General features: G+C 47.8%; 3 protein-coding genes and 1 pseudogene across 7 annotated transcripts in view; 1 reads left to right on the top strand and 3 right to left on the bottom strand.

Annotated features, from left to right (window-relative positions):
- Nucleotides 1-1,214: 1,214 nt before the first annotated feature.
- On the bottom strand, nucleotides 1,215-27,221 carry PLIN1 (perilipin 1). Of its 3 annotated transcripts, XM_003901373.5 has the most exons (10): nucleotides 22,943-22,993; nucleotides 15,863-16,047; nucleotides 13,860-13,918; nucleotides 9,708-9,912; nucleotides 7,987-8,069; nucleotides 6,518-6,782; nucleotides 6,029-6,201; nucleotides 4,135-4,326; nucleotides 3,472-3,717; nucleotides 1,215-2,458 (listed from the first exon to the last, which is right to left on the bottom strand). In XM_003901373.5, the coding sequence occupies exons 3-10, from the start codon at nucleotides 13,902-13,904 to the stop codon at nucleotides 2,099-2,101; spliced, it is 1,569 nt and encodes a 522-aa protein (XP_003901422.1). In that variant the 5' UTR covers nucleotides 13,905-13,918; nucleotides 15,863-16,047; nucleotides 22,943-22,993; the 3' UTR covers nucleotides 1,215-2,098. The 3 variants fall into 3 exon arrangements, with proteins under 3 accessions (XP_003901422.1, XP_009209182.1, XP_009209183.1); XM_009210918.4 differs by lacking the exons at nucleotides 15,863-16,047; nucleotides 22,943-22,993 and adding an exon at nucleotides 27,107-27,221 and having other exon boundaries at nucleotides 2,099-2,458; XM_009210919.4 differs by lacking the exon at nucleotides 15,863-16,047 and having other exon boundaries at nucleotides 2,099-2,458; nucleotides 22,943-23,054.
- PEX11A (peroxisomal biogenesis factor 11 alpha) lies at nucleotides 18,050-27,339 on the bottom strand. Of its 2 annotated transcripts, XM_003901374.5 has the most exons (3): nucleotides 27,107-27,339; nucleotides 22,943-23,058; nucleotides 18,050-20,458 (listed from the first exon to the last, which is right to left on the bottom strand). In XM_003901374.5, exons 1-3 carry the CDS (start codon nucleotides 27,307-27,309, stop codon nucleotides 19,887-19,889), a joined length of 891 nt encoding a protein of 296 aa, XP_003901423.2. In that variant the 5' UTR covers nucleotides 27,310-27,339; the 3' UTR covers nucleotides 18,050-19,886. The 2 variants fall into 2 exon arrangements, with proteins under 2 accessions (XP_003901423.2, XP_009209181.1); XM_009210917.2 differs by lacking the exon at nucleotides 22,943-23,058 and having other exon boundaries at nucleotides 27,107-27,314.
- On the bottom strand, nucleotides 24,367-24,972 carry LOC108586798 (annotated as a pseudogene).
- WDR93 (WD repeat domain 93) overlaps nucleotides 27,332-27,398 on the top strand; it is a 51,209-nt gene continuing 51,142 nt past the window's right edge. Inside the window, exon 1 of one of the 2 annotated variants that reach the window (XM_031668347.1) lies at nucleotides 27,332-27,387. The gene's annotated coding sequence lies outside the window, so the exon portion shown is untranslated. The remainder of the gene's footprint in view (nucleotides 27,388-27,398) is intronic. The other variant, XM_031668350.1, reaches the window with a different exon arrangement.

Raw genomic sequence — 27,398 nt, 5'->3', positions numbered from 1 at the left:
AACCCTCTTGCCAACTCCACCCCTCATCTTCCCTCCCCACCCCCCAGGGAACTGCTGGGTGTAGTTTATATCATGGAAGTGGGGTGGGGAGGGTCCATGGCTGGCTCAGGGGCCTGGCCACATGTTCATGTGTATATCTACCAGCTTCTCTCCTGTCCCCATTCTACATCCTCAGACTCCAAAACCACAGATCGAGGCCCATGACTCATTACACCAAAGATCTTCCAGGGCCCCAGAGTCAGTTCCAGGGCCCCAGAGTCAGTTTCAGGGAGCAGGGCTTCCAGGTGTGCAGTAGAGTGGGAGGTAGCAGAGTGAGTGTTTATGTGTCTGAGGGGGACCTGTGGAAAATGAATATAAATATATGGATGTCTAAAAGGACTGACTGAAGATTCATAATTTTCTGTGCATATTTCTGAAGCTGCAGGTGAAAATAACTAGAAAAATAGGATTTGGTTTGGCAGGCTACTTGGTATTATCTAGGAATACTTAAAATGCACATATTCTTTCACCCAGCATGTCGTGGTTACAAGTTATGTATCTATCACATATGTATATATATATATATATATTTCCACACATGTACACTAGACATTTTTGATAAGGGTATTTATTATAGCACTGTTTGCAGTAGCAAAAAAGAAAAAAAAAGGAAACAAAAGTCCATCATTAGGGAACTAGTTAAATCAAATAAGGCGTATCCATATTATGCAGTAGTTATTATGTGGCCGTCGAAAAGAGCGAGTGGGATTTATGATGTGATACAAAAATCTCTCCAAGCTGTGTTATTAAGTGAAAAAAGTAGGCATGTATAACACCCCACAGCTTGTGTAAACACAAGCGGGGAGTGCATACACACGTGCCTGCAGGTGCATAGCCCTGTATACACGAGAGACGGCACCATGGTGGTTTTTAATGAAGGGGAACAGGGGGGCTCGGGGAGAAAGACACATACCCTTTTGCAATGTTTGAATTTTATAGTTGTATCAATGCATTTTCTTTTCCTTTCTTTTTTTTTTTTTTTTTTGAGACGGAGTCTTGCTCTGTCGCCCAGGCTGGAGTGCAGTGGTGTGATCTCGGCTCACTGCAAGCTCTGCCTCCCGGGTTCACGCCATTCTCCTGCCTCAGCCTCCTGCGTAGCTGGGACTACAGGCGCCCACCACCATGCCGGGCTTATTTTTTGTATCTTTTAGTAGAGACGGGGTTTCACTGTGTTAGCCAGGATGGTCTCGATCTCCTGACCTCGTGATCCGCCCGCCTCGGCCTCCCAAAGTGCTGGGATTACAGGTGTGAGCCACCGAGCCCAGCCATGAATGCATTTTCTAGATTTATCAAATATTAACATTTCCCTTGGAAAATGGGATTGGTGATGAACTGTGGCTATAAAGTCTATATATGATCACCATTTTTGTTCCCCAGCATCTGGAGGGCATCAAAAGAGTGACTATGCAGGTGCAGGCAGTAATGATCCAAATGGAAATGTGGCTGTGAGCAAGAAGCTGGCTCTATGAAGCACAGGCCTGGGACTCAGCCTGTGAAGGGGCGAGTACTCAGAAAGTGACACTAGTATTTTAAATAGACATGCAAGAGCTTTTCCATCTGATTGTTCCCTTCAAAGTAGTCTGCTGGGAGCCTAGACATCAGAGGATCTCCCAGTTCAGTGCTAAGAATGTGTCAAAATCTTCTGTTTGGACCTTCAGAATGGTGACAGGAGTTACTCATTCGTGACAAATATTTATCCACAGAGGCAGAATCTGAATTTTGGAAACAGTCAAATGTCTTTTGGCCACAACTTTGGTTAAAGAGATGAAAAATCAAGTTAGGCAATTACTCTTTTAGTAAAAACCGAGCCATAGAATCAGAGCAGGCTGCGGCTCTGGTGTCCCTTAAAAACTGGCTCTGAGGGTGAAGCCCCAAAAGGATGCTAAAAAAAAAAAAAAAAAAAAAGTGTGCCTCCGGCAGCATCATCGGGATGAGGCTGGGGTCCCCAGGGGACCATTTTGAAAGCGGCAACGCTTTCAAAGCGTTGAAAGCTGGGCTGTGCGGGTTCTGTTTGTTAGAGAAACCCGCCCGCCCGGGGTGCGGCGACGGATGCGGCGACTCAGCTCTTCTTGCGCAGCTGGCTGTACTGCGCGCGGCCCAGGATGGGCTCCATGACGCTGGGCCGGAAGAAGCTGTCGCTGACCCTGCGCTTCGGCTTCTCGCGGGGCACGGCCGGGAAGGCCGGGCGCGGCGCTGCGGGCGTGGCGACCTTGTCCTCCAGGCCCGGGCCGGGGGGCGCCCCGGGGCTCTGCGCGCTCCGCAGGCTGCGGCGGGGCTGTGCGGCGCGCGGGGCGGGCTCCGGGCCGGCGGGTGGCGCCCCTGACGCCCTGCGCTCCGCCTCCCGGCGCTCGACCTGGGCGGGCGGGTTGTCGATGTCCCGGAATTCGCTCTCGGGCTCCATCAGCGACAGCCTGGGGAGCTGAGGGCCCGGCAGCCGCCTTAGAGTCCTGGCTTGGCCCTGGTCCCTGCGCCTCTCACCCACCGCCCCTTCCCGGGTCCCTCGATTGTTTCCCCGGGAGCGGCCGTCAGGAGGCCACAGGCTGGGGAGCGGTTCAGTAGTTTGGGGGGCACCGGGGAAAGCCCTGAGGTCCTACCCACTCTGAGCTTCTCCATGGACCAGGTGGCCGCTCAGGCAAGCCAAGCCTCCCAAAGTTTCAGGATCCCCTAGGCCTCCCTGAGGGGAACCCTCAATGGGAGGTCATCAGCTTTCCTAACTCTTCCTTGCAGCCCACACAGTGACCTGGCCAGGGATGGGTACACTTTCTTGGGGCCGGCCCGAGCGCAGGGTGAACAGGAGGGCTGCTAAGATCCCTGGCATGCTGCTTGCTAGAGTGACTGAGTAACCCACCCCCTTACCAGCTCTAAGGGTGCTTTCTGCCCTGACCAGCCCCCCTCAGGCCTGCATAACCTATAACTTGCTTTGGAAAGGGGTTCCCAAAGGGATGGCATTGGTATCCCCTGGGTTTTTCCTATTGGCAACAGGTGATAGAATTGGGTGGAGCCTGCTGCTGTCCCCTGGAACTCATGGCCCACCCCTCATGGCCCACCCCTCAGGGTGCCCTGGAAGTCTCTTCAACCCCTTCCCACGCAGCAGCATGCAAACCTGCCTAGCACCTGCCCGGCCCTTCAGTTGGGAGCAAAGGGGTGAAGGTGAGTCACTGGGATCCCGGGACTAATGGCTGGAGACTCCTCTACCAGCAGGTGGGAGGGGCTGTGGGGAGAGGCCTCAGGCCAGAGCCATGGGCCTCTATACTCCTGGGGCTGGGAGAGGCCCAGTATGTCAAAATGTTGCCAGGGCACTGAGGACTGCAGGGAGGTCTCCAGAGGAGTAGGGAAAAGGAGGGGGACTGCATCCCCTTCAGTCAAATCTACTTTATCTGCCCTGTCCGGGCCCCCTTGGGACACTAACAGTTTGCCAGGGGTGGTACTCACCGGCACGTAATGCACCACCGTGTCCACCACATTGTCAGTAACGCCCTTCAGGGCATCTGATAGAGACATGGCCCTCCCCTTGGTCGAGGAGACAGCAGGAGCTGGTGTGAGGTGCAGCACCCTCCCTGCCATGCCCAGCACAGCTGCAGGTGCCCATGTCACAGCCGAGATGGTGGTCTGGAGGGCCTTCTGCAGATTATGTGCCACACCGCCCAGGAGCCCTTGAGGGCCTGGCAGGGCTGCTACCTGGGGACCAGAGCAGGGTCAGTGCCTCCTGCAGTAACTCCCCTGACCCTTCCCTCCTCACCAGCCCCAGAGCTCAAGGGAAAAGCATGAGAATACCAAATTTACAAAACTTCAGGCTTATTCTGCCACTAGCAGTGTGGCCTTGGACAGGTCACATTCCCTCTCTGAACCTCTGTTTCTTCTGCAAAATGGGACAATAATCTCTGCCCTGCCTATTTACAGAGTGTTGCAAGGATCAGCTGAGAGAATGACATGGAAGTCCCTCATCAGCTGGGCATTTGGGGGTGGGGTGAAGGGTGTTGCACACACATGCCATGCCCCTGCATCTGGGCCAGAGTTCCTGAGTTCACCCTATGCCTCTGCTTCTCACCACTTCTGTGAACTGGACGACCTTGAGGCTCCCACTCTCCCCCTCACCTCACTGAACTTGTTCTCCTCTGTCTCCAATTCTTCCTCCTCCTCCACGTCCTCTCCCTCCGTGTCTGTCTGGTCCTCATGATCCTCCTCCTGGGCGGCTGCGAGGCTGTGTAACCAGGGCACCCGCACTTCACTCCTCCGCCGGGACACCGCCTGCATGGCCACTGAGGCACCCCACTGGGCCAGGCTGCTCTGAGGGAGGATGGCAGCAGATTGCTGGCTCAACTGCCCCTGCTGATGACCAGGGAGCCCCAGCAGCCGAAGCCCCTCGCCCCCAGGGTCCAGGCCAGGTGGTGAGCAGGGCTCGGCCCCAGCAGACTTTTCTTGAAACTTTTTATTGAATGGTAATCTACACACACTAAAGTGCACACATCTTTAGTGTAAGCTTTATGAATTTTTATAAGAACACACCTGTGTAACCACCACAGGTCAAAACATAGACCATTTTCACACCCAAAGACTCCCTGTGTCCCCCACTCAGTCCATAGTCCCTCAAGAGTAACCACAATCCTGGTCTCTGTCACCATGCCTTCGTTTTGCCTATTTTTAGACTTCATATAAGTGGAGTCACATCATGTGTATTCATTCATTAATAGCTCCTTTAGTTAAATATTATGGTGTAAGTTTCACCCATGTTGCTGCAAATGGAAGTAGTTCCTTCTGTTTCATTTCTGTGTAATATTCCATCATACGCATTTCCCGTAACTTACCCATCCTACAGTTGATGGGCATTATCATTGCTTCCAGTTCTTAGCTAAGGATATCGCTGATCTGAACATTTTTTACTTGTCTTGGGAGACTTAAGTGCTCATTTCTGTTGGGTATACACTTAAGAGTGGAATTGCTGGGCCATAGGATATATGTTTGTTAGCTTTGGTAGATACTCCTCCCAGATCTCTAAAGAGTGAAACATTCAATGAACCAGAGTGTCCCATGGGAAGAAATTGACTGAGCAAGTGGGCTGGTGTCTCCTGAGGCACATTCTAAACCTCTAGGGAGCCCCACAAACAGAGCCTCCTTATTACACAGCTTTTCGGGATGCCACTCTATTCCATGTGAATGGTGGCATGTGAGGTTCTGCCCACTGCAGGCCGGGCCCAGGCATGTGACTCAGTCTCAGCCGTTATTGATGCAGGGGACTGAGGGGAACTACTACTCCTGTATCCCTGCAGGGGCAACACTTGCTTGAATGAATGATCCAGGCCTGATGATGCTTTTAAAAAGTACTGCTCAAAAGATGGCTGAAAAGTAGTAATCTTGTTTGCTGACCTTTATGCTTTAATGTTGTTTTATTTTCTTTTCTGGCGCTAGTTTCTTACTAAAATTCCTTATGAAAAAAATCCAGCCTATTTCTGCTAAAATACAGAGAGGTGGAGGTGGGGAGTGGTGGGGAGTTAACTCTCCCTGGGCCTAGAAAGGGCAAATTTACCTTGGGTACATTGGTGCTGGGTACACTCTCCCTGACAAAATGGGATGTGTACTTTGTTTATTTAAGGACGACAGTCCCTAGTGCTTGCATAGCAGATGGAAGTCCTGCTGTCTTATAGGTGGGAAGACCCATAGAAAGAGGCCGACTTGGGGGGATGAAGACTGGGGCTTGGGGGAGACTCAGAGGGAAATGGGGGAGATAGAAGTGAGTGGTGGGGCAGGAGCACTCTAGCAAGGCAGGCCTGCCCTTGCTTAACATCCTGTCCCTTCTCTTTCCCTGTGGTCTGGAAGGCCATCCCTCTACCCCTCTCAAGGCCTCTTGTCCTTAGAACTAAAGTCCTAGCCCAGGTTGGAAGAGAGAATGTTCTCAGGACAGGAAGGGGCGATGAGTGGGGGATGGGAGGGACTAAGAGGCCCACAAGGCTCCCAGGCATGGGACCAGTCAGAGCTCAGGGCAGATACTCACCAGGGGCGCCACTCCTGGGATCCACATGGCCAGGGTGTGGCCCTGCTCCAGGGCCCGGGCCATGGTCTGCATGGTGTGTCGAGAGAGGGTGTTGGTCAGAGCCCCAACCCTGCTCATGAGGCTCGGCTTGGCCTTAGGAGACTTCTGGGCTTGCTGGTGTCCAGGAGCAGGGGCTGGGTAGCGATTTGGGGCGAAAGAAGAGAAAACAGGTAAGAGAGGAGCCGGGGAGATCTGGGTCATGTCTAGGACTGGAAAGCAGGTGTTCTAGCTCCACCACAAACTCACTGGTGAGTTCCACAACTCACTTTCCCTCTTTACAGATGGGGTGGGGGTGGGGGGGTGGGGTAAATGATTATGAATCCATCTCAAAATCCCACTGGCTTTCCCTATTCCAGAGCAGTGGCTGGATGAGCCCTGCCACCTCCTGCTGATTCCCAGGCAGTGTGTGTGACAACTCACTCCCAGGCCGAGCCTCCGAATGGCAGGTACCTGACTCTTCCTTGTCTGGAGGGAGGAGATACTCCACCACCTTCTCAATGCTGCCCAAGGCCAAGTCAGCCCCTCCAGAAGCCAGTCGGCCAGCTCGAGTGTTGGCAGCAAATTCCGCAGTGTCTCTGGCCACTCCCCAGGCGAGCTCGCACCCAGCCAAAGCGGCCCCCAGGACCTTGTCTGAAGTGCTCGCGATGGGAATGCTGATGCTGTTTCTGGCACTGCGGAGGCGGGTGGAGATGGTGTCCTTCAGCTCAGAAGCAATCTGGGGAAAGTTGGTGGGGGTGTTAGGCATGTGGTCTTGCAGGCCCTGGAAGGGCAACCCTTTCGGGGTCTGGTGGCCTGAGCCCAGGTCCCAGGAAGGCGTCATCTAAAGGCCCAGGGAACTGGCACTGATATTTGGGTACCTGGAATTAAGCTAGGCTTTAAAGGGAGAGGGCTCCAACCTTCCTTGTGCCAACTGTTTGGATCTCCTGGCTTCTTCACCCCCATCACTGCCTGTCAAGATCCCTCTCATCCTGTGAGGATGACCCCAAAGACTCCTCCTTGGTGCCACCTGTCCTGATACCCTCATGCTCACAAGGAATCTCCTTCATCCTTTCCTCAGAACACAGCGTTTCTATTGATTTATAGGTGTGCTTGATCTTCCTACAAGTTCTGCATTGAAATAATTTATCTTTTTCTTCATTATCCTGGGAGCACCTTTGTGACAAAAATGTTGCCTTTAATCTGGAAAAATGGGGAGCAAAGGACACAGGCCTCACAGCTCAATGGACCTGCTTCCACTTACTGGTTTCCTTTCTGTAAAATGGAGATAACAACCCCTATCCCAGAGGGTTGACAAGAGGATTAAGTGAGAGTACTTGATAAAGCATAGGTGATGGCCCCGGGCATAGGGTAGGGCTCAGTACATGTTTGTGGGAAGGGTAGTTGGTCAATGAGATAGATGAGGTCAGAGACTGAAGCTTATTCCCCAGAAGCACCAAAAACAAGTCCTTATCATAGCAACTACCTAATAAATATGTAGCCAGGTAAAGTGACTTTCAATCTCATGGTCCATAAAATGTTGGATCTTGAGGATATGGGACGACACTCCTGGGATCTGAATGAGTGTGACTCATGACCTTAAGCAGCTGTAGTCGCCAAGTGGTCCAGGGCAGACTGTGGAACCTCAGATCCCAGGGTGTGGTATCCGGAGGCAGTAGGACTTGCCAGAGCTCCTGTTTGGGTTTGCCTCTGGGCTCGTGCCTGCTGGTCCCAGAAACCCCATCTCCATTTAGCTTCACAGGGAGAAGAGGAGCCTGTTGTGTGGTATGGCCTTGAGAGCAGGCAGCCTCTGCCGGTCTTGGATGATGCTCACCATGGGACACAGACTTCCAGTCACGGCATCAGCAGCCCCTGCCCTCTCCACCCTGAGAGGTGGTGACGACAGAGTGCAGGGCGGCTTCAAGAGGTGGGAAGGGGCTTACCTTTTCAGGAGGGTACTGGAGGGCTGGGATCTTTTCCTCCAGGTGGTCCAAGCCTCGGCAGGCCAGCTCATTGGCAGCTGTGACTGGAAGGAAGGGGTCAAGTTTGGATGAGTCCTGCCTGTCTCCATGAGAATCTAGCAGTGGCCTCTGTGCCAAAGAAGTGACTTGGAGCCCTCAAATCCCAAGGCCTGCTGCCTCCCCAGCATCTCTGGGCCCCAGGCCCTTTGCCCTCTTTAGCCCCTGTCCGCAGGGACTCCTCGAGACCCGGGCCAGTTTCTTACATCTGTGTGGGAACTCTGGAGTCACTCAGACCTGCACTCAAAAGGCCAAGTGACCACGTCTAAGCAGCCTGTGGCCTCAGCAAGTCACAGCCTGTCTGAGCCTCTGCTTCCTACCTTGTGAAAGGTGAATTAATGGTGCCTGCCTGGCAGAATTTTTATGAAGAATGATGGGAGCTATATGAATCACCAACAAGTACTGTTCTTTCCTCCCTTCTCTTCCCTCCGGACCTGCATGGGGGCTCTGAGTGAGCATAAGGAGGGAGAAGAGAGGTGTGAGAGGGAGGCAGATGGCAGTGAGGCCTTGGGGCTGGGCCTGCTTAGCTCTCAACATGACAAACTCCCAGCATAGCCAGTGCAGGCCCCAGGCTGTCCATGCTCTTCTTTTTAACCACTCAGTGTTGAGATGGTCAGCTGTCTGAAGAGGGTCGCAGGGAAGGGAAAACAGTTGCCCTTGGAGAGTGGGCTTGCATCAGAGATGCACCTGCTTCAAGGGGATCCCGCCTGGGTCTGCCGGGACATTGGCTCTGCAGCCATGGCCACTGGGGGCCATAGCTTTCAAGGAGAGTTCTTTGTACTCTTTCATATATTCTTTCTCCAGATACCTTATTTTTCTTCACAAAATTCTCGAGCAGCAGAGAGCCCAGATGACTTAGCTGTCTTCCAGTTGGGCAGAATGAGACTCAAGGCAACTATTTAAGGAGCTTGCAGCCAGGCAGAGGGCCTGGGCCTACTTTACATCTGTCCTCTCCTGTTTGCTGTGTGGAGTCCTCAGCTACCCATAATTCTGTAATTAGGATGGTGGAAGGTGCTGGACTTTTTGGCATTACTGCAATTTCCCTCAACCCTGTCAAGAGCTATGCCTTGGAGACCACATTTTCGGATGGAGCAGAACAATTTGAGTGGTGCACACCTGGTAAGGCCCGTAAGAGAACCGTCTTCTGCCTCCAGGGCCCTGGCTAGTGGCTCTCTGCCGCCCCCACCTGTCATGAGCCGCTACCATCAGCTGCTGGGCTCAGCCAGCTTTCCCCTCCCTCCATGCCATCCAGCCCTGCCAGGCCCCCTAGTGTGGCTGCCTCTGCCTCTGCCAGACTGCTGGTTCTTGCTGCTGCTGCCTGTGCTGCTACAGTGAGTGTCTGGTCTGCCATGGGCCCCAACCTCACCACTGCCTGCATAGCTCTGCCTTCCCTTCCCCTGCAGATTCTCTGGCCATCATTGTTATCCTAGGCAAAGGCCAGCTGGGCCACAGATAGGCATCTATAGATGAAAAGAGATCTGTATGTATACCTTTATATCCATAGATAAGAAGACCATGCAATGGGATGTGGGCAGTTAAGCAGACAGACAAGCAAGTTATCAGTCAGACAGACTGAGAGGCAGACAGACAGACTGGCAGGTAGGCAGTGAACAAGCAGGCAGCTGCTGAGTGCCGTGAGGACTCACACTGGGTGGACAGCCTGCGCACCACCGGCTCCATGCTCCAGGCAGCCAAGTTACTGGCGCTCTGCACGCCCTTCTCATAGGCATTGCACACAGAGGCCACCAGGGGGTGGGCTTCCTTAGTGCTGGTATAGGTCTTCTGGAAGCACTCGCAGGTGCCACTCACCACCGGCAGCTGCAGGACCCGCTGTAGCACATTCTCCTGCTCCTGGTGTGAAAGGAACACATTCAAGTTGTCCCACCTCCCTCTCCAGCCTCCCAGGAAGGGGACCTCAGGGTCATGGAGTCCAATGGTGCAACTAGCCTGAGTCCAAGTGACCTGGGAGGAACCAAGGCCAAAGAGGTCTCCAGATGCCCCAATCATGAGAGCATGGGAGAGCCCATGGGGAAAACAAGGCCATGTCCTCCTGGTCACCATCCAGGTTCTGGAGAGCTGCCAAGGCAATCTCTGTTCTCCAGGGGCCAAGTCAGATCCCATCACCCCCACCCCCACCCCAACTCACTCCCCTGATACCTACTAGTAGAGAGCAAGTGTTGTTAATGTCTAGAGTTTTAATCCACCTTTGATTGGTGGCTTCTCCAAACATTTTTCTGGTCTTTCCGAGGTACTGCCTCCCCGCCTGTGTATCCTGGCCCCACTGCCTAGAACGCTCACCTTCCCTCCCACAGCCCTTGCTGCCTGGCAGAGTGCCATTCCCTCAAGACTCCACTTGACCAGCACCTCCCCTGTGAAGCTTCCAGACTCTCCTCCATCGCGTCGGAAACCACTCCCTCCCTGGCTGTCTCCACATTCATTACACAGTGCTGTGGTTATGGGTATTCATCTCACTCCCCGTAGACTGTCATCTCTGTATCCCCAGAGTGTAGCCTAAAGCATGGCACAGTAATGTTAGCTGAATACCTGAACCACAGTCAGGGCTGTGCCTAGTAGAATGCGTAGGTTTAGATCTGCCCAACTGCACAGAATCACAGAATCTTAGGCCCCCAGGGGACTTTGTGGTAAGAATCTTTTCCATCGTTTCTCTGGTAGACTTGTATTTGTTTTTATTTATTTATTATTTTCCTAGAGACAGGGTTTCACTCTGTTGCTCAAGCTGGAGTGCATTAGTGCCATCATAGTTCACTGTAACCTCCAACTCCTGAGCTCAAACAATCCTCACATTTGTGCCTCCTGAGTAGTTGGGACTACAGGCGTGTAACACCATGCCTTGCTAATACTTTTATTTTGTAGAGGGGGCGGGTCTTACTGGTCTTGAACTCCTGGCCTCAGGTGATCCTTCTGCCTCAGCCTCCCAAATCACTGAGATTATAGGCATGAGCCTTTGTGCCCAGCCAAGACTTATATTTAAATATCTGCCTGAATGAGAGCTCTCCCCCTCATAAAGTGACCTGTGTCCCTTGTTGGACAGCTTTGCTGAGCTGAAATTTGCCTCCATCCCCCTGTTCCACACTCTGCCCTCTGGAACAAAACTGAGCAAACCTATTTCATCATTCATGGGTTGGCCCTTCACATATTTGAAGTCAAATATGTCTCCCTTAGGAAGTACCTCCATCATGTTAAATGGCTCCAGTTCCTAACTTCGTTTACAAATGGTTCACACTGTGGTCTGGAGACCCCCTCTCCTGGACATGCTACAGTTTTACATTATCTTTCTTAAAAATATACTACCCTTGCTTGAGCCCAGGAGTTTGAGGCCAGCCTGGGCAACATAGGGAGACCCCGTCTCAACAAAAAATAATGATAATAATAATTAGCAGGCATGGTGCTGCGTGCCTGTGGTCTCAGCTACTCGAGAACCTGAGGTGGGAAGATCACATAAGCCTGGCAGATGGAGGCTGTAGTGAGCCATAATCATGCCACTGCACTACAGCCTCGATGACAGAATGAGACCCTGTCTCAAAAAACAAACAAACAAAAACCAAACAAACAGAAAACACTCAACGACAGCACTCTGGGTGTGATCTGTGCGTGCTGAGTGTAGTGGAACAATCGTTTATCATTTCCAGGGTGCTATGCTGTTAGTAATGCACCTTTGGCAGCAGTCACATAATTAAGCTTTAGGTCACCTAGGAACCTTAGTGAAAAAACACTGGTCTTTGAGTAAAAGAGTGAATTCTAGGGCTAACAGTAGAAGCTCATGCCTGTAATCCCAACACTTTGGGAGGCTGCGGCGGGATGATCATTTGAAGCCAGGAGTTTGAGAACACTCTGAGCCACAAAAAAGAAAAAAAAAAAAGCTAGTCATGCTAATATTTGATGGCATGTGGACTACAGAGTCCCAGCTACTGGGGAGGCTGAGGTGGGAGGACTGCCTGAGACCAGAAGGCCGAGGCTGCAGTGAACTATGATGGTGCCACTGCACTCCAGCTGGGGTGACAGAGTAAGACACTATATCTAAAAAATAAATAAATAAAATTAAAAGAACAAATTCTAGGCATGCAGAGGGAAAGAGCATTTGTCAGGTGCCATTATGCTGCAGGCACTGGTCTGGGTGCGTTGGTGACATGAGCTCACTTAATTCTAACAGCCATCCTCTGGGGTTAGCACTGTCACCAACACTGAGTCAATGAGGAGACTGACGATCAGAAATGGGAAGTGATTTACCCAAGATCCCACAGCTGGTAAGTGGCAGAGCCAGGATTCCAACTCGAGTTGGAAATAGCCTGCCTAGGATTATCTTCAAAATAACACAAAGTGAAGGAATTAATGGAAGTGAGGATGAGGCAGGATTGGCCATGAATTCATGGTCTTCAGGGCTAACAAAGGGTACATGGGGCTTATTATGTTCTTTTCTGTCTGTTCTTATGAATGTTGAGAATTCTCCATATCTAAAGTAAAAAGAAAAAACTCCCCAGGTCAGATTCAGATGCTCAGGCTCTCTGTAACTTTGAATATGACACTGTGGCATGGTTTTGCTCATGAAGTGAAGACCTGGCCTGTTCTGTTTGTAGGAGGGAGAGTTCAAAGATCCCCATCAATGAGACCTATGTGTACACTAAGACAGAGCAGCCCACAATGTCTTCGGGTTTTTTTGTTTTTGTTTTTGTTTTGAGACAGAGTCTCGCTGTCTCCCAGGCTGGAGTGCAGTGGCGCGATTTCGGCTCACTGCAAGCTCCACCTCCCGGGTTCACGCCATTCTCCTGCCTCAGCCTTCCGAGTAGCTGGGACTACAGGCGCCCGCCACCACGCCCAGCTAATTTTTTGTATTTTTAGTAGAGACGGGGTTTCACCGTGTTGGCCAGGATAGTCTCGATCTCCTGACCTTGTGATCCACCCACCTCGGCCTCCCAAAGTGCTGGGATTACAGGCTTGAGCCACCGCGCCCAGTGAAAACATTCTTTTTAACAGTTTGGACAGAGCCTTCAGAGGTTGTTTTAGACAAAACCAAAGGGGGAAAGAGATCCTGGGAAGGGAATAAACCACCGTCTGTTAGAATGGCTTCACTATGTACTCGACTATTTTACGCCTCTCTCTTCTATTATTCAATACAAAACAAAGTGATTCCTAGTGCAAGAGTTAGTATAAGCCTAACTTGGGCAAGGTGGATATTGTACAGGTTCACAATTTTTAAGTTTCACTATCTGAACTGTGTGCAAATCTGAGATGCCTTGCCAGGAGCCATCAAGCATTCCTAAAAGTATCAAACCACTTCAAATCACAGTGAAAACCAGGTCAGAGATAGAACACCAGACACACGGAATATCCCACCCTTCCCCTGACACAGCAGCACAGGCTGTGCACTGTCTGACTGCGGGAGGTGCCATTTGCCATATGAATGATGCTGGAGACAAAGAATGCAGTGGCTCTGCACTGAATACACATCCAGCTGGGCGGCGGACAGAGCATGGGCTTCTGCGTCAGGGTTTAAACAGTCATTCCCTTCCTCTCCACTCCCCACTGTCCCTAAGCCAGGATTTCTGTCCCTTTTTTCCAAGGTGCTTAGTTTTTAATAAGCATCTTTTTTCCTCTCCCAGATCCTCCAACTGCCCTCTACAAAAGGTGGTGAGGGCAAGAATAACTAAGCCATGGTAGTCAATGAACTAGGATTATAATCTGGGCATATCTTGCTCTAAGTCCCCTGCATCTTCCCTCCCTGCTTCTTCCTCCTCCCTCAGTTGTCCATCCCCTGTCACAGATGAGCCCAAGTTACTTACAGGGAGGTCTCCATCCAGCAAGGTGGGGCCTTTGTTGACTGCCATCCTAGCTCTTCAAGCTGCAAAACAGAGTCCCAGGTCCCATCAGAAGCCCTCAGGCTTGAGCTCCACTGGGTCACTTCCCTACTTCTCATGGCCACCAACTAGGCCCAGGCTGCCTGGGGGTCCATTTGCCCTGAACGGAAGGCATTAGGTTGGAGGGTGAATGTCACACACAATAGCCCCACTCCTTAGGGTCCCATAGGAATGAGTTGCTCCGTAGCTTACTTGTCAAGACTGATGTCTCTTTCTTTCCTTCTTTTTTTGAAATGGAGCCTTGGTCTGTCACCCAGGCTGGAATGTAGTTGCACAATCTCAGCTCACTGCAATCTCTGCCTCCCGGGTTCAAGGGATTCTCCTGCCTCAGCCTCCCCAGTAGCTGGGATTACAGGCGCCCACCACCACCAGCTAATTTTATTTTATTTTTATTTTTTGTATTTTTAGTAGAGACGGGTTTTTTTTTTCCTTTGAGATGGAGTCTCACACTGTTGCGCGGGCTGGAGTGTAGTGGCATGATCTCCGCTCACTGCAAGCTCTGCTTCCCGGGTTCACACCCATTCTCCTGCCTCAGCCTCCCAAGTAGTTGGGACTACAAGCCACACCACGCCTCAAGCACTTTTTTTAGAGACTTGGTTTCACCTGTTACCCAGGATGGTCTCAATCTCCTCTGACTCATGATCCACCACTGCTCCTCCTGAAAGTGCTGGACAGAGCACATATCGTTGGTTTTTGTATTTAGTAGAGATGGGTCATTGGCCAGGTTGGTCCTCGGCCCTGACCTCAAGTGATCTGCCCACCGTGGCCAAGCCAAGAATAACGTTTCTTATAAGAGTTCAGGTTAGGAGGCCAGGCGCAGTGGCTCAGGCCTGTAATCCCAGCACTTTGGGAGGCCAAGGCGGGTAGATCACCTGAGGTCAGGAGTTCGAGACCAGCCTGGGCAACATGGTGAAACTCTGTCTCTACTAAAAATACAAAAATTAGCCAGGCATGGTGGTGGGTGTCTGTAATCCAGCTACTTGGGAGGCTGAGGCAGGAGAATCACTTAAGCTCGGGAGGCGGAGGTTGCAGTGAGCTGATATCATGCCACTGTATTCCAGCCTGGGCGACAAGAACAAAACTCCGTTTCAAAAAAAAAAGAGTTCAGGTTAGGAAATAAAAAATGCAGGCAGCCATAAGAGATAAAAAATTTTAGCTATAGTCTTAAGGCTCTTTAATGAGGGTCCAAAAGAAACTAAAACAAGTTTCAAGCTGGGTGCATTGGCAAGCACCTGTAATCCCAGCTACTGAGGCTAACATGGGAGAATTGCTTGAGCCCAGGAGTTTGAGATCAGCCTGGGCAATATAGTGAGACCCCCATCTCTAAAAAAATAAATACACAAGTTTCAGGTTTCATCTTTGAAAAGGCTCTGTGTTAATTCCTCTATTTCTCTCTCTCTCTCTCTCTCTCTCTCTCTCTCTCTCTCTCTCTCTGTGTGTGTGTGTCTGTCCCTCTCCCCCTCTCCCTATCTTTTTTTTTTGAGACAGGGTCTCAATCTGTTGCCCAGGATGGAATGTGGTGACACAATCATGGCTCACTGTAGCCTTGATCTCCTGGGATCAAGGTACCTTCCCACCTCAGCCTCCCAAGTAGCTGGGACTACAGGCATGCACCATTATGCAGGGCTAATTTTTTTCTTTTTTTGTAGAGACAGGATCCCACTATGTTGCCCAGGTTGTTCTTGAACTCCTGGGCTCAAGTGATCCACCTGCCTCGGCCACCTGCAGTGCTGGGATTAAAGGCATGATCCACTGTTCCCACCCAATTCTTCTATTTCTTAGCAAACATATCTGTGTTCTGGAAAAGACAGTAGCCCCAGAATAGCTATTCTATACTTCTGGTATAGAGCATCTATACCAGAATCTCTCCCTCAGTAGTTTCCCTGCAGAGCTTTTCATCCCAAGCAAAATTCCCAAGAGGCCCTTACCTTCAACTTCTTCCCTTTAATGTTCATAAACAAGCCATGTAAGGCAGGTGCCCCAGGACCCCAACACTCACTCCAGCTGACCGCCACGTCAGTCTCACAGAGCCCAGGCTGCAGAGCGTCTCCTCAGGCAGAAACAATTCCTACCACTCCTGGGAGTCTTGGGCAATGCTACTAACGCCTCCCAGCTAGAGGAGGGCAGAGAGGAAGAGAAAGCAGGGTCAGCAGTTGTCATGGTTATCTGACCCAGGGTTCACCAGGCATATCCTAACTTCTCTAAGGACATTTAGCAAACAAGGAGGTAGGTGGCAGAGCTGAAGGAGATCCAGGCTCAGAGGACTTAGTATTCCAGAGCCATGAAGCATCAGTTCTATAATGTTCCTGCCCTCAATTCACAAAAGTCTGCTTTCCAGAAAGAAGGTATAGAGATATACATCGTTAAACTCAAAAGCTCTAAAGTTCTATATACCTCTGCAATCTTTTGGCTCCTTTTCTGTAGAGGGTCTTGTGGAACAGTTCTCAATCCATTTCTCTCATCTTTTCTTATTTACTAGCAAGAGTGAATGTTGAACAGTAAAATTTAAACCCACACAGAAGAGTTCATCTGAATGTATTAGTCTTTGATTATGGAGATAAATTGCCCTCAGTGAAGAAGCAACAGAGCCGGGAGTTGTTTTTGACAATATAGCCTTTGAGGGAGGAATTTCCACTTCTTAGAGTTCAAAAAAATTTATTGAACTTTACCTGGCCTAAGATGCTACCAGAATGAAGAGTGGGAGAGCCAAGTAGATTTTTGTTCCCCTAAGTCTGGATAAGCGACAGTGTTGACTAAGATTCTATCACTAATCAATAGCAAGACAACCAAGAACTAGCACCACTCAACCCTTCTTTAGGCAGGACTCAAGCACAAACCCAAGTTCTAGTTCCTGGCTTCAGATATGATGGAGGACTATGGTGTAAGCCATAGCTTTCAGATTAACTAAGAAGGGCCTCTTTGTGAAAATGGACAATAGGAAAACAAAACGTATTTTCTTTGTTGCTGGTGGAATTACATGTATTGTTGACTCTTCTAAGTCACACACTGTGGGCAAGAGAAGAAAGAGGTGGGAGTGGGGAATTATGAGAGATCCTTGGTAATAAATTACATATCTGTGATGCAATAAAGTAGGGAATGAGAAGGCAGGAAAGGGAGGAGTCAAGCAGGGAGGCTTCAAAGGAGTAATATGCTATACATTTAATACTTATTGATCCAACCTGGGCTTTTCAAATGTAAGGCAGTAGAGAAGACAAAGTATTTAAAGAAGTGGCCTCTGCCCTCACCTCAAGGTTCAGCACAAATCATCTGTGAGGCTGTGACTGGACAGCAACCTGAGCCAAAGGGCAGTTTTCAGCCTTCAGAGTAGTGGCTTTGGGCCAGAGGGAGTATAGGGCTTTGTGCCTGAAAGCTCTGCCAAATCAACTAGTCCTTTGGCTGCTTTAGCTGGGAGTGCAGAATGTGGGTGAGAGGTGAGAAGTGGTGAAAGGGCCTAGGAGAGTCCCGAGGGAAGACAGAAGTGTTAGTTTTCTAGCAGTAGCTTGCAGGGCATAGAGTTCTATCTTCTTTCCTTCTCCGTCCCTACCTGCTTTCCCTACCCCTCCACCACATGAGAGCAGGGACCTAGGTCATCTTGCTCACAAGTGGATCCCCAAAACCATGCATGGCACTCAAACATTCGTTGTTGAATAAATGAATTATCAGGCAACAATGCTCAGTTGTGAATGTGCTGGGCTGTACATCTATGAAGAACTTCAATTTTTGGCATCCCTCATGAATGTGGAGGCTCTGGGGTGGAAAACATTAGTTAGAAAGAAGGATTCACAGGGAGGTACCAGGACACCATTAAGATGGATACCACTGTAACATACCACCATGAATTCAACGCAGACTCATCTAGGCAGAAGCCAGCCAGCCATTGACAGGGCTACTGTAGAGCACCCTCTCCATGGCAGCAGTCTAGATGAGCTCATTCAGAGGTCCCTTTTAACCCAGAGGCTCTACATCTCAATCTTTCTCCATCCTCCTCCTCAGTCTGGATCTTCCAGCCCGGAGCTCGCTGTACCAACTGTGTAGGCTGATTGAGGATCATCTGCTGGATTGCCTTACATTTAACTCTTCTCTATTCCCAGAACATACTCACAGACACAAGTCAATTTTGTCTAGAAATTTATTGAACATAATTAATCTATTACAGTAGAGGATCTGGACAATAAAAATAGCTATTTAAGCTTTTAATTTGCCCTGACCTAGTAGCTTTCATGTCTCTTAAAATTTCCAAAATTTTATTTCTCAAATTCCATATCTTGATTGGTTAAACAGACAGCCAAGAATCTGAGTCTATTTTTTGAGAATCTCAATCACATTTCTGGGAAATATAACTTATTGAGTACATATTTATTTTCTCATTTCCATTCAGATAAATGACACGGCTTTGCTGGGAGGGCTGACATCAGCCTCCTACCTGCTGGCATCCTATTTCCGTACCTCACCTCCCTCAAACTAAAGGATCTGTAACCACATATAAAGACCCACACCCAAGATGGGAGATAGGAACACGAGTCAATGTCATTGACTCAGCATTCCAGTGTCCTCTTCACTGGCTTCCTCCTGTGCTTTCCACCTCCCTCAATCACCCTACAAATAAGATGTCTGATTTATCATAGAAAATTGTGACCCTGTTACATCTGGAGTATCATGAAATTTTTTTGACTAGATAAATTTTGATGAAAATTAATGTAGCATTGCCTAAATTGTTAGAAGGATTTAAATAAAACAATCTAGCTGATGAGTCTAAATACTGTTATAATTTTTTTTTTAAGACTCAAGGTCTTGCTCTATCACCCAGGCTGGAGTACGGTGGAAGCTCACTGCAGCCTTGAACTCCTGGACTCAAGTGATCCTCCTGCTTCAGCCTCCAGAGTAACTGGGACTACAGGCATATGCCACCATGCCTGGCTAATTTTTTAACACTTTGTTGTAGAGATGGGGTCTCACTACATTGCCCAGGCTGGTCTTGAACTCCTGGCCTCAAGCAATCCTTCTGCTTCAGCCTCCCAAAGTGCTGGGATTATAGGTGTGAGCCACCACACTCCACCCAGTTTTAGTTTTTCTAGAAAAGAATATAAACCACTGGACAAGGAAGGTCCAAATTATGGGAGAGTAAGAGGCAAAAGACAGGATTCAGGAGGGGATCACATTTCTACTCAATTCTGAAGACAGGGGGAGAGCATGGAACAAACACTGGATTAGGAGTCAGAGGAATGAGGCTCTAGCCTTAGTTGTTTTTTGTCTGTCAGCTTCTTATCTGTCACAGGCTACATATAGGCACCCATTGTGACCCTCTGCCTATTTTTATAAGTCCCTCCTGTCTGCTTCTGATTTTTGCTTATTCACTGCACCCATAGACACAATTTATACCATGAAGGTGCCTGATGCTTTTCTGATTCTACTTCTGGACAGAGCAAGGACATGAGTATAGTGATGGTATAAGGGCCAACAAGTTGAGAGGCTGTCAGCCCAGCTCTCCTCCACCCTGCTACTGACATCAGAGCCTCTACTAGATCTGAGAGTGCCATGCACCAGACCTACTGTAATTATGTGAAACCAATGATCCATATAACCCTAAAGTTATTGTATATTAGTGTTAAATGATCAGTGTGATTGGGTCTTTTTAAATTTTTTCCTTTCAATTTTTATTCATTCAGCAAATACTAAGCTCCCACTATGCACATAAGAGATGTTCAATCAATGTTAGATGAAGGGAAAATATTCAGAAATTCACAAGTCACTCCAGCACTCCAAAAACATACAAGTCTTCATGTTCCTCCCTTCTCCATTCTTGGCCTCATCTCTGCCCACATCATAGGTTGTTAAATGCTCACATGAACAAGAACTTAAGCACAGTATGACATGGCCTTGACTTACACAAATTTCTATCCCACTAAGAGGCCATCTTTTAAAGTAGGTACTAGTTCCAAGCCTAAAAACACCCTAACGGGTCTTCAACTTCATCTGAGGATATGCCACAGTGATCATGCCTGCTATAGAGGACACAAGACCTCCAAGTCCAATGATGCCAGGATTGGACTTATAGATCCCCAGCTGGTCCAAAGGGTTCAGGATATCACAAAGGTTCTTCACCGTGTCCAGAAGCAAGGGAGGATGCTGCTTCAGAGATCGGAATAAGAGAAGTAGAAAGGATTGGAGCCATTCTGTTTCCTCATCAGCCACACTGTACCCAAGAGAATCCTGGGATGCTGATTTCTCTTTCCTTGCCCTGTCACGTGTAACTCGTTTCATCTGCAGGGAGATTTCATACAGATCCCTGACCAGGCTCAGCAGAAGAGAAAAGCAGTAGTGGTGGGCAGCCCTCGTTCGCCATTTCTCTTTGTTGATGCCAGAGGTGAGACCTACGCTCCTCACCCAGAGGATGGTGTCACAGATGAAATAAATCACACGGTTCAGGTTGGCTAATGTTAAGCATAAGCGAGGTACCAGGTCAGTGGCATGAATGCTCTGCTCAGTTGCCTGTATAGCATGTACCACATTGCCTAGTCTGAACCCTGCAAGTAGAACCCACAATAATGAACAGTTATTTCATTAGTACACAACGGGAAGATAGAATCCCTGTATCTGGATGAGGAGCCAGCTTTTCGTTGTTTTTTGTTTTTTGTTGAGACAGGGTCTTGCTCTGTCACACAGGCTGGAGTGCAGTGGCACCATCATAGCTCACAGCAGCCTCAACCTCCTGGGCTCAAGCAATCCTCCCACCTCAGCCTCCCGAGTAGCTGGGATTATAGGCATAAGCCAATGTGCCCAGTTTAGCACTGGTGTTTTTAACAACTGATGGTCATTCAAGGCTCAGCCTTTGTTCAGAAAAAGAGAAAGATTTTACAGTACATTAAGGACACCTAAAATGATCTTGGAAGGCAAAAAAATACAGTGACTCTTTAAATTTACCTCCTTCATTGTAATGAACACCTTAATGTTGACTGACGGCATACTCCAGGCAAGGTCAATCATGAGTGTGGACAGTTACATCTGATTATTTACCAGCTACACTTCTTTAGAAGGAAGGTACTATGATAACATGAACTCTAGATGCAATACTCTCTTGGAGAGTTTGATGCCTTACATTTTATTTATTTTCCAGACAAAAGACTGTCTTTTTAAAAAATACTATTATCATTTTGCCATTTCTCTGGTCCAAACCCCTTTTGGCTACCTATTGTCAAGAAAATAAAGTAGAAATGGTAGAATTTAATGGATAGAACAATTACTAATATTGTCACAGAGCTCCTAGTTGAATTAAATCAACCATTGCAATGGCATGTCCTTATGTGAGCATGTAATTCAATTCATCAGGGATGCATCAATCAATAGGTACCTACTGAACACCTTCTGAGAAAGAGTTATAGTACTAAACGTCATGGAGGATGCAAAATAAGTACTTTTCCTTGAAGGACCATACCTTAGGAGGCGCTCAGAAGTAGCTACCGTCAGAAAACTTATAATCTCAGAAGGGGCCGGGCGCGGTGGCTCATGCCTGTAATCCCAGCACTTTGGGAGGCCAACATGCATAGATCACCTGAGGTTAGGAGTTTGAGACCAGCCTGGCCAACATGGTGAAACCCTGTCTCTACTAAAAATAAAACAAACAAAACAAAAATTAGCCAGGCGTATTGGTGCACGCCTGTAGTCCCAGCTACTAGGGAGACTGAAGTGGGAGAATTGCTTGAACCTGGGAAGTGGAGGTTGCAGTGAGCCAAGATCACGCCACTGCACTCCAACTCCAACCTGGGCAACAGAGTGAGACTCCATCTCAAAAAAAAAAAAAAAAAAAGACTGTTTGGTATTATGTTATCAAAAATAACATAAAATAGTAAAATAGTATAGGTAATGACAGTTTAGTATATAGATTCTGGGTTCCAGTTCTGGCTGTTGCACTAACTGGATAAGCCCCTTCTGGACTTAGATATTAGTGACCTCTAAAGGACCTTTCAGCTCCAACATTCTAAATAATCTAAACAGAATTTCTAATCTTGGCCTTCAGTGCCAGCCAGAAAAGCTTGCCCCACCCTTCCCATACCTCTGCTTGACAATTTAAATCTTCTCTCTGTCAAACTAGTTTTGTAGTTTGACAATGATCCTCCCATACAATGGTTTGCTCAGAACAGTTCTGAGCCTTTACTAGAGGAGAATGCCCTTTGAAACTCTTCTTCCTTCTCTCTAGCCTCACCTCAAGTTCCACCTCCTCTAAAACACCTTTCTTTTCCTCTACCTCAGCCAACAAGTTTGGCACCAAATCTTATATATCATTATTTAAAGCACCTTACTTCTCCCATAAGGCTCAGGAATATACCTATATAACATAGGTGCTCAAAACCAACTGATCAATATGTGATGCTCTACATTCCATTCTAATGCCTCTGCTAACCTCCTATAGCAACATCTGATTTTCATCAAACAACAAAGAGTCAGAAAGGCAACTGCTATGAAAAGTACTGGATTTCCCAGTATGATGTATTATTAAAGTGATTAAATAAGCACAAAACATTGATTTCACTTTTTACCTTTAGCATGAAACCTACCTCACAAATGGTCTACAAAAATGTATCCACCTATATATCCTCTAGCACTCCTCAAGAAAGGAAAAAGGCAGGTGGTCTAGGATATAACTATTCCACTCTTGTTTAGAACAAAGGGGCTCACAGGAGCAGAAGCTCATGTCAGAGACTGCTAAAACATACTGTGATTCTAAGAACTAAAGGTGAACTAACACGTTGTCTGTCTCACTGGTTATGATTGAGCAGAAAGACAAGGTGTAGCACCAGATGTGAACATAACAGGATGTTTGTTGTTTATGAATGGTCTGCAGCAACACATCCAAACCTGTTGTACCATGAGGACAGTCTCACTGGTCAATTTCATCAATAAACTTGATTGACTAGAAATTAATGACCTAGAAATTACTCCACGAATTACAGGATCTGAGGCTGAGGATTCTAAACCAGGAGCCACTGTCCCTCAAGAAACAGGGTACTTACATTTACGACCAGTGCTCACACTGGACTCCAGTTTCTTGAGCTTCATTACCACCTTCTCTTTGCCAGCTTTAGGCTCTAACAAATATCTAAGCAACATGCATGTGTACTGAGTGGCTCTGAAATGCAAAAAAAAAAAAAAAAAAAAAAAAATTGAGAAGAATGATTTACAAACCAAATAAAACTTAATTCATGAAGTAAGGGAAAGAGAAACATATGCCTACAGACAACATTTCCAAGACCATTTCTCATGTAGCAGCTCTTACAAAAGCAAAATTCTGCAACAGTCATTCCACAGGAGAGCCAAAGGGTAGAACATGTCATGGAAATTTAACACAAAGGTAATGAAAATGAACTCTGCAATGATGCAGCCAATGTGCGTCCAAAAGGCAAATGGCACAGAGAAATGGATATAGTCGAAGTGAGAAACTGCACAACATCTCCCTCATGTTAAGTCTACAAAGATCCATACTCCTTCTCTTCCCCAATGTAGATTTCTTTCTTTTTTTTTCAGACCGAGTCTCGCTCTGTTGCCAGGCTGGAGTGCTGTGGTGCGATCTTGGCTCCACTACAACCTCTGCCTCCAGGGTTCAAGCGATTCTCCTGTCTCAGCCTCCCAAGGAGCTGGGATTACAGCTGTGCACCACCATGCCCAGCTAATTTTTGTATTTTTAGTAGAGATGGGGTTTCGCCATGTTGGCCAGGATGATCTTGATCTCCTGACCTCGTGATCTGCCCTCCTCAACCTCCCAAAGTGCTGGGATTACAGGCGTGAGCTACCTATAATCTGGCCTGATTTTCAGATTTCTAAAATGAACTTTTCTACCATGTACGTAATCTACCATCTATGTGACAGGACACAAACTCAAACCAGAACCAAATGAAAAGTCCACAGTTTAAAGATTGTTTAATTTTTTATAAACAAAAGAACCAAATACACATCAGTACATAAATTAGTATAAATATGTTTTCATAGTTGTCTTTCTAAACTCATTGGTATTTTATATAAAATACAGGTAGAACCCTGCTTAATAATACTATATATTTAATAAAGTGATTATTGTCATGCTTACAAATAACAATGGCTTACTAATATAAATGTATGAGAAATTTTACATCACATAGTCACACATCCAAATCCATTTGGCAGTCTACTAATAAAGTAGGTGCCTGGTTCCTACTGTCTTGTAAGTGTATTTGAATCCCTTTATGCTATAAATATTATTCTCAATAAAAATGTGGTACATTTTCCATTTTCTAAAATAGTGAACTTGGTACTAGGAATGAAATAAAAAGAGAAGACTGGAATCATAAACAATCACTTTCTCTTTTTTAAGTGTGCTTCCTGGTTAGAGGGCTGGTCATGTCAATGACTCTGCCTTTCTGAGCTTTGGTCTAACAATAGGGATTAGGCCAACAGTAAGACATTACTTTTATTTATTTATTTTTGAAGTGAACATAAACTCAATATTTTATTGTCTTCATAATAAAACAAAAGAGGACACTTAGAACTGGATCTTCTCTTCTTATCTCCTCCCAATTCAAAATGCTGGCATCTTTTAATAGCCAGGACTCTTTTAGATCTTCACTGGGCTCAACACACTCAAGCTTTAGCAAAATCTTCTTGGTAGTTTTAGCCTTTTTCTGGAAAATCGGCTTAGTCTGCCCACCACAGCCACTCTGCTTCCTGTCATAATGCTGCTTTCCCTGGGCATACAGAGAATCCTTGCCCTTCTTGTACTATGTCACTTTGTGGGGTTGGTGCTTGCCACACTTCTTACAGTCCGACAGGTTTTAGGAACGTTCACCATGTTTGTGTGAGCATTACTGGCACAGAAAGCAAGGTATTATTTTATGAATGCCAGTGTGGTCATAAAGGTTATACAGATCATCAAGGAGGCTGGGAAATGAATGCTAGAGATCTCAGATCTTTTGGAATAAACATATCTTAAATTATTATTATTTTTTTTTTTTCGAGACAGAGTCTTGCTCTGTTGCCCAGGCTGGAGGGTAGTAGTGCGTTCTTGGCTCACTGCAACCTCTGCCTCCCAGGTTCAAGCAATTCTCCTGCCTCAGCCTCCTGAGTAGCTGGGATTACAGGCATGCGCCATCACGCCCAGCTAATTTTTGTATTTTTAGTAGAGATGGGGTTTCACCATGTTGGCTAGGCTGGTCCCGAACTCCTGACCTCGTGATCTGCCTGCCTCAGGCTTCCAAAGTGCTGGGATTACAGGTGTGAGTCACTGCACCTGGCCTAAATGATGATGATGATGATGATGATTATTATTATTATTATTATTATTATTTAGACAGAGTCTTGCTCTGTCGCCCAGGCTGGAGTGCAGTGGCGCAATCTTGGCTCACTGCAAGCTTTGCCTCCCGGGCTGATGCCATTCTCCTGCCTCAGCCTCCCGAGTAGCTGGGACTACAGGCGCCCGCCACAACGCCTGGCTAATTTTTGTATTTTTAGTAGAGACGGGGTTTCACCATGTTAGCCAGGATGGTCTCGATCTCCTGACCTTGTGATCCACCCGCCTAAGCCTCCCAAAGTGCTGGGATTACAGCTGTGAGCCACTGCACCCGGCCTAAATGATTATTTTTTTAACCAACTTCCTTGATAAACCTTGCAGGGTACATTCTAGGTACACTGGAATTACAGGTTTCTATTTAATGAAATTTCTATTTAATGAAGCTTGTATATAAAGCAACCATTTAAAAAACCTATCAAACTAATGAGAAAGCCAGTATAGCTTGGTAGTTAAGTGGGCACTGGAGTCATTTGCGTGGACGTGAATCTCTCAGTTCTGCCGTGTGGTACTTATTAACCTCCTTCTGCTTGGTTTTCTCCATCTGAAATGGGGAGAATATTTAGAGTATCTACCTCATAGGGTTGTGATGAGGGTTATATAAGTTCATAGTTGCAAAACACTGGGAACAATAGCTGGTATAAAGATGGCTTCCAAAAGCCTCATTATTGGGGCCATTCTAATTGATCTGTTTTTATCAGCACTTGCACACCCAGAAGAGAATGAAGAGCTGTTAAATAAAACTGCAACTGTAACTATTTTTTAATCAAGCAAGAATCAACCAAATCTCTAAAACATCATGAACTAGTACTGTATTTGTATTAAAGATACAATCTCTCAGTTCTTTTTGTTTCATATGGAACCGAAAGAAAAAGAGACACAATCTCTGTTTAATATTTTCAGTAGCACAGCATGAACCTTAGAGGTGCAGTTAGTTCTTTCTGAGCTTCTCTCCATTGTATTTCCCCCCTAGTCCACTTGGTGTGGTCTCATCCCTGCTACATTTTGTTCTACAATTTACAAAACTATTCCACATGCAGTACCTCAATGATACAGACTGGGCAATAATGGAAGAGAACTTCTGTCTCTACTCAAACATTTCAAGAGGTATTTGAGAACGGGCCCGGTGGCTCACGCATGTAATCCCAGCACTTTGGGAAGCCGAGGTGCGCACATCACCTCAAGTCAGGAGTTGGAGACTAGCCTGGCCAGCATGGAAAACCCCGTCTCTACTAAAAATACAAAAAGTAGTCGGGCGTGGTAGTGCACGCCAGTAATCCTAGCTACTCGGGAGACTGAGGCAGAAGAATCGCTTGAACCTGGGAGGAGGAGGTTGCAGTGAGCTGAGACCGTGCCACTGCACTCCAGCCTGGGCGACAGAGCGAGACTCCGTCTCACAAACAACAACAACAACAAGAACGAGAGATATTTGAAGCCACACCAAGTGGTTTGCTTTCCTGGCCACAAATAGTAACCCGAAGTTTCTCTTTAAAGGAAATCCCTCGGAAGAATGTTGAGTGGAGAGAACCCAATCTTTCTTTGCCCGGAGAGCAAAGTTAGGAGGGGAGGAGGATCTGTCAGCCGGTGTCACGTCATAGGCGGTCTCGAGGCGGCTAGGGTGCCAGGCACTGGGGCTTTCGTGCACTAGGCTAGGACCGGATGCGGGTGCGTTGGGCCCACCCACGTTGAATTTAGGGTGAGGAGGGGCTCGGATACCAAACTTCCCCCGTAGGAGCTGGCAACGTCCTTCCAGCTTCCATCTACTAGGCTATCACCTCCTTTTTCTCGGGTGCTGGGGAATAGGCACCGGAGCACCCAGTTAGGGCGAGAAAGGGGCGGAGGCCGCTGGCACCTGACTCACCTGAAGAGTCGGTCCCGGCCCTGGGTCTGGTTGGTGAAGCGGATGAAGGCGTCCATGGCTCCTAGCCCAAAGGCCACGAGTCGCACCGGGTTCAGGCGTGGGTCCTCTGGGGCCCGCCAGATCCCTAGGGAACGGTCAGTCCCAGGGTATCGGCTGAGAGGGAGGGGCTGAGTCTCTCCACCCCAGAGGGGGCGGGCGCACATTTTGTAGAGCAACTTCGCTGACTTCCGGTTTGAGCCGGAAGTTGTGGTTACCAAGGCGACGCAACGCCGCCGGGCCAGGTGAGCAAAAC

This window comes from Papio anubis, chromosome 7 (assembly GCF_008728515.1).
Source record: "Papio anubis isolate 15944 chromosome 7, Panubis1.0, whole genome shotgun sequence".
Taxonomy (NCBI): Eukaryota; Metazoa; Chordata; class Mammalia; order Primates; family Cercopithecidae; genus Papio; species Papio anubis.
The sequence above is the reverse complement of the archived record's forward strand: the minus strand, read 5'-3'. Positions and strand labels throughout refer to the sequence as shown.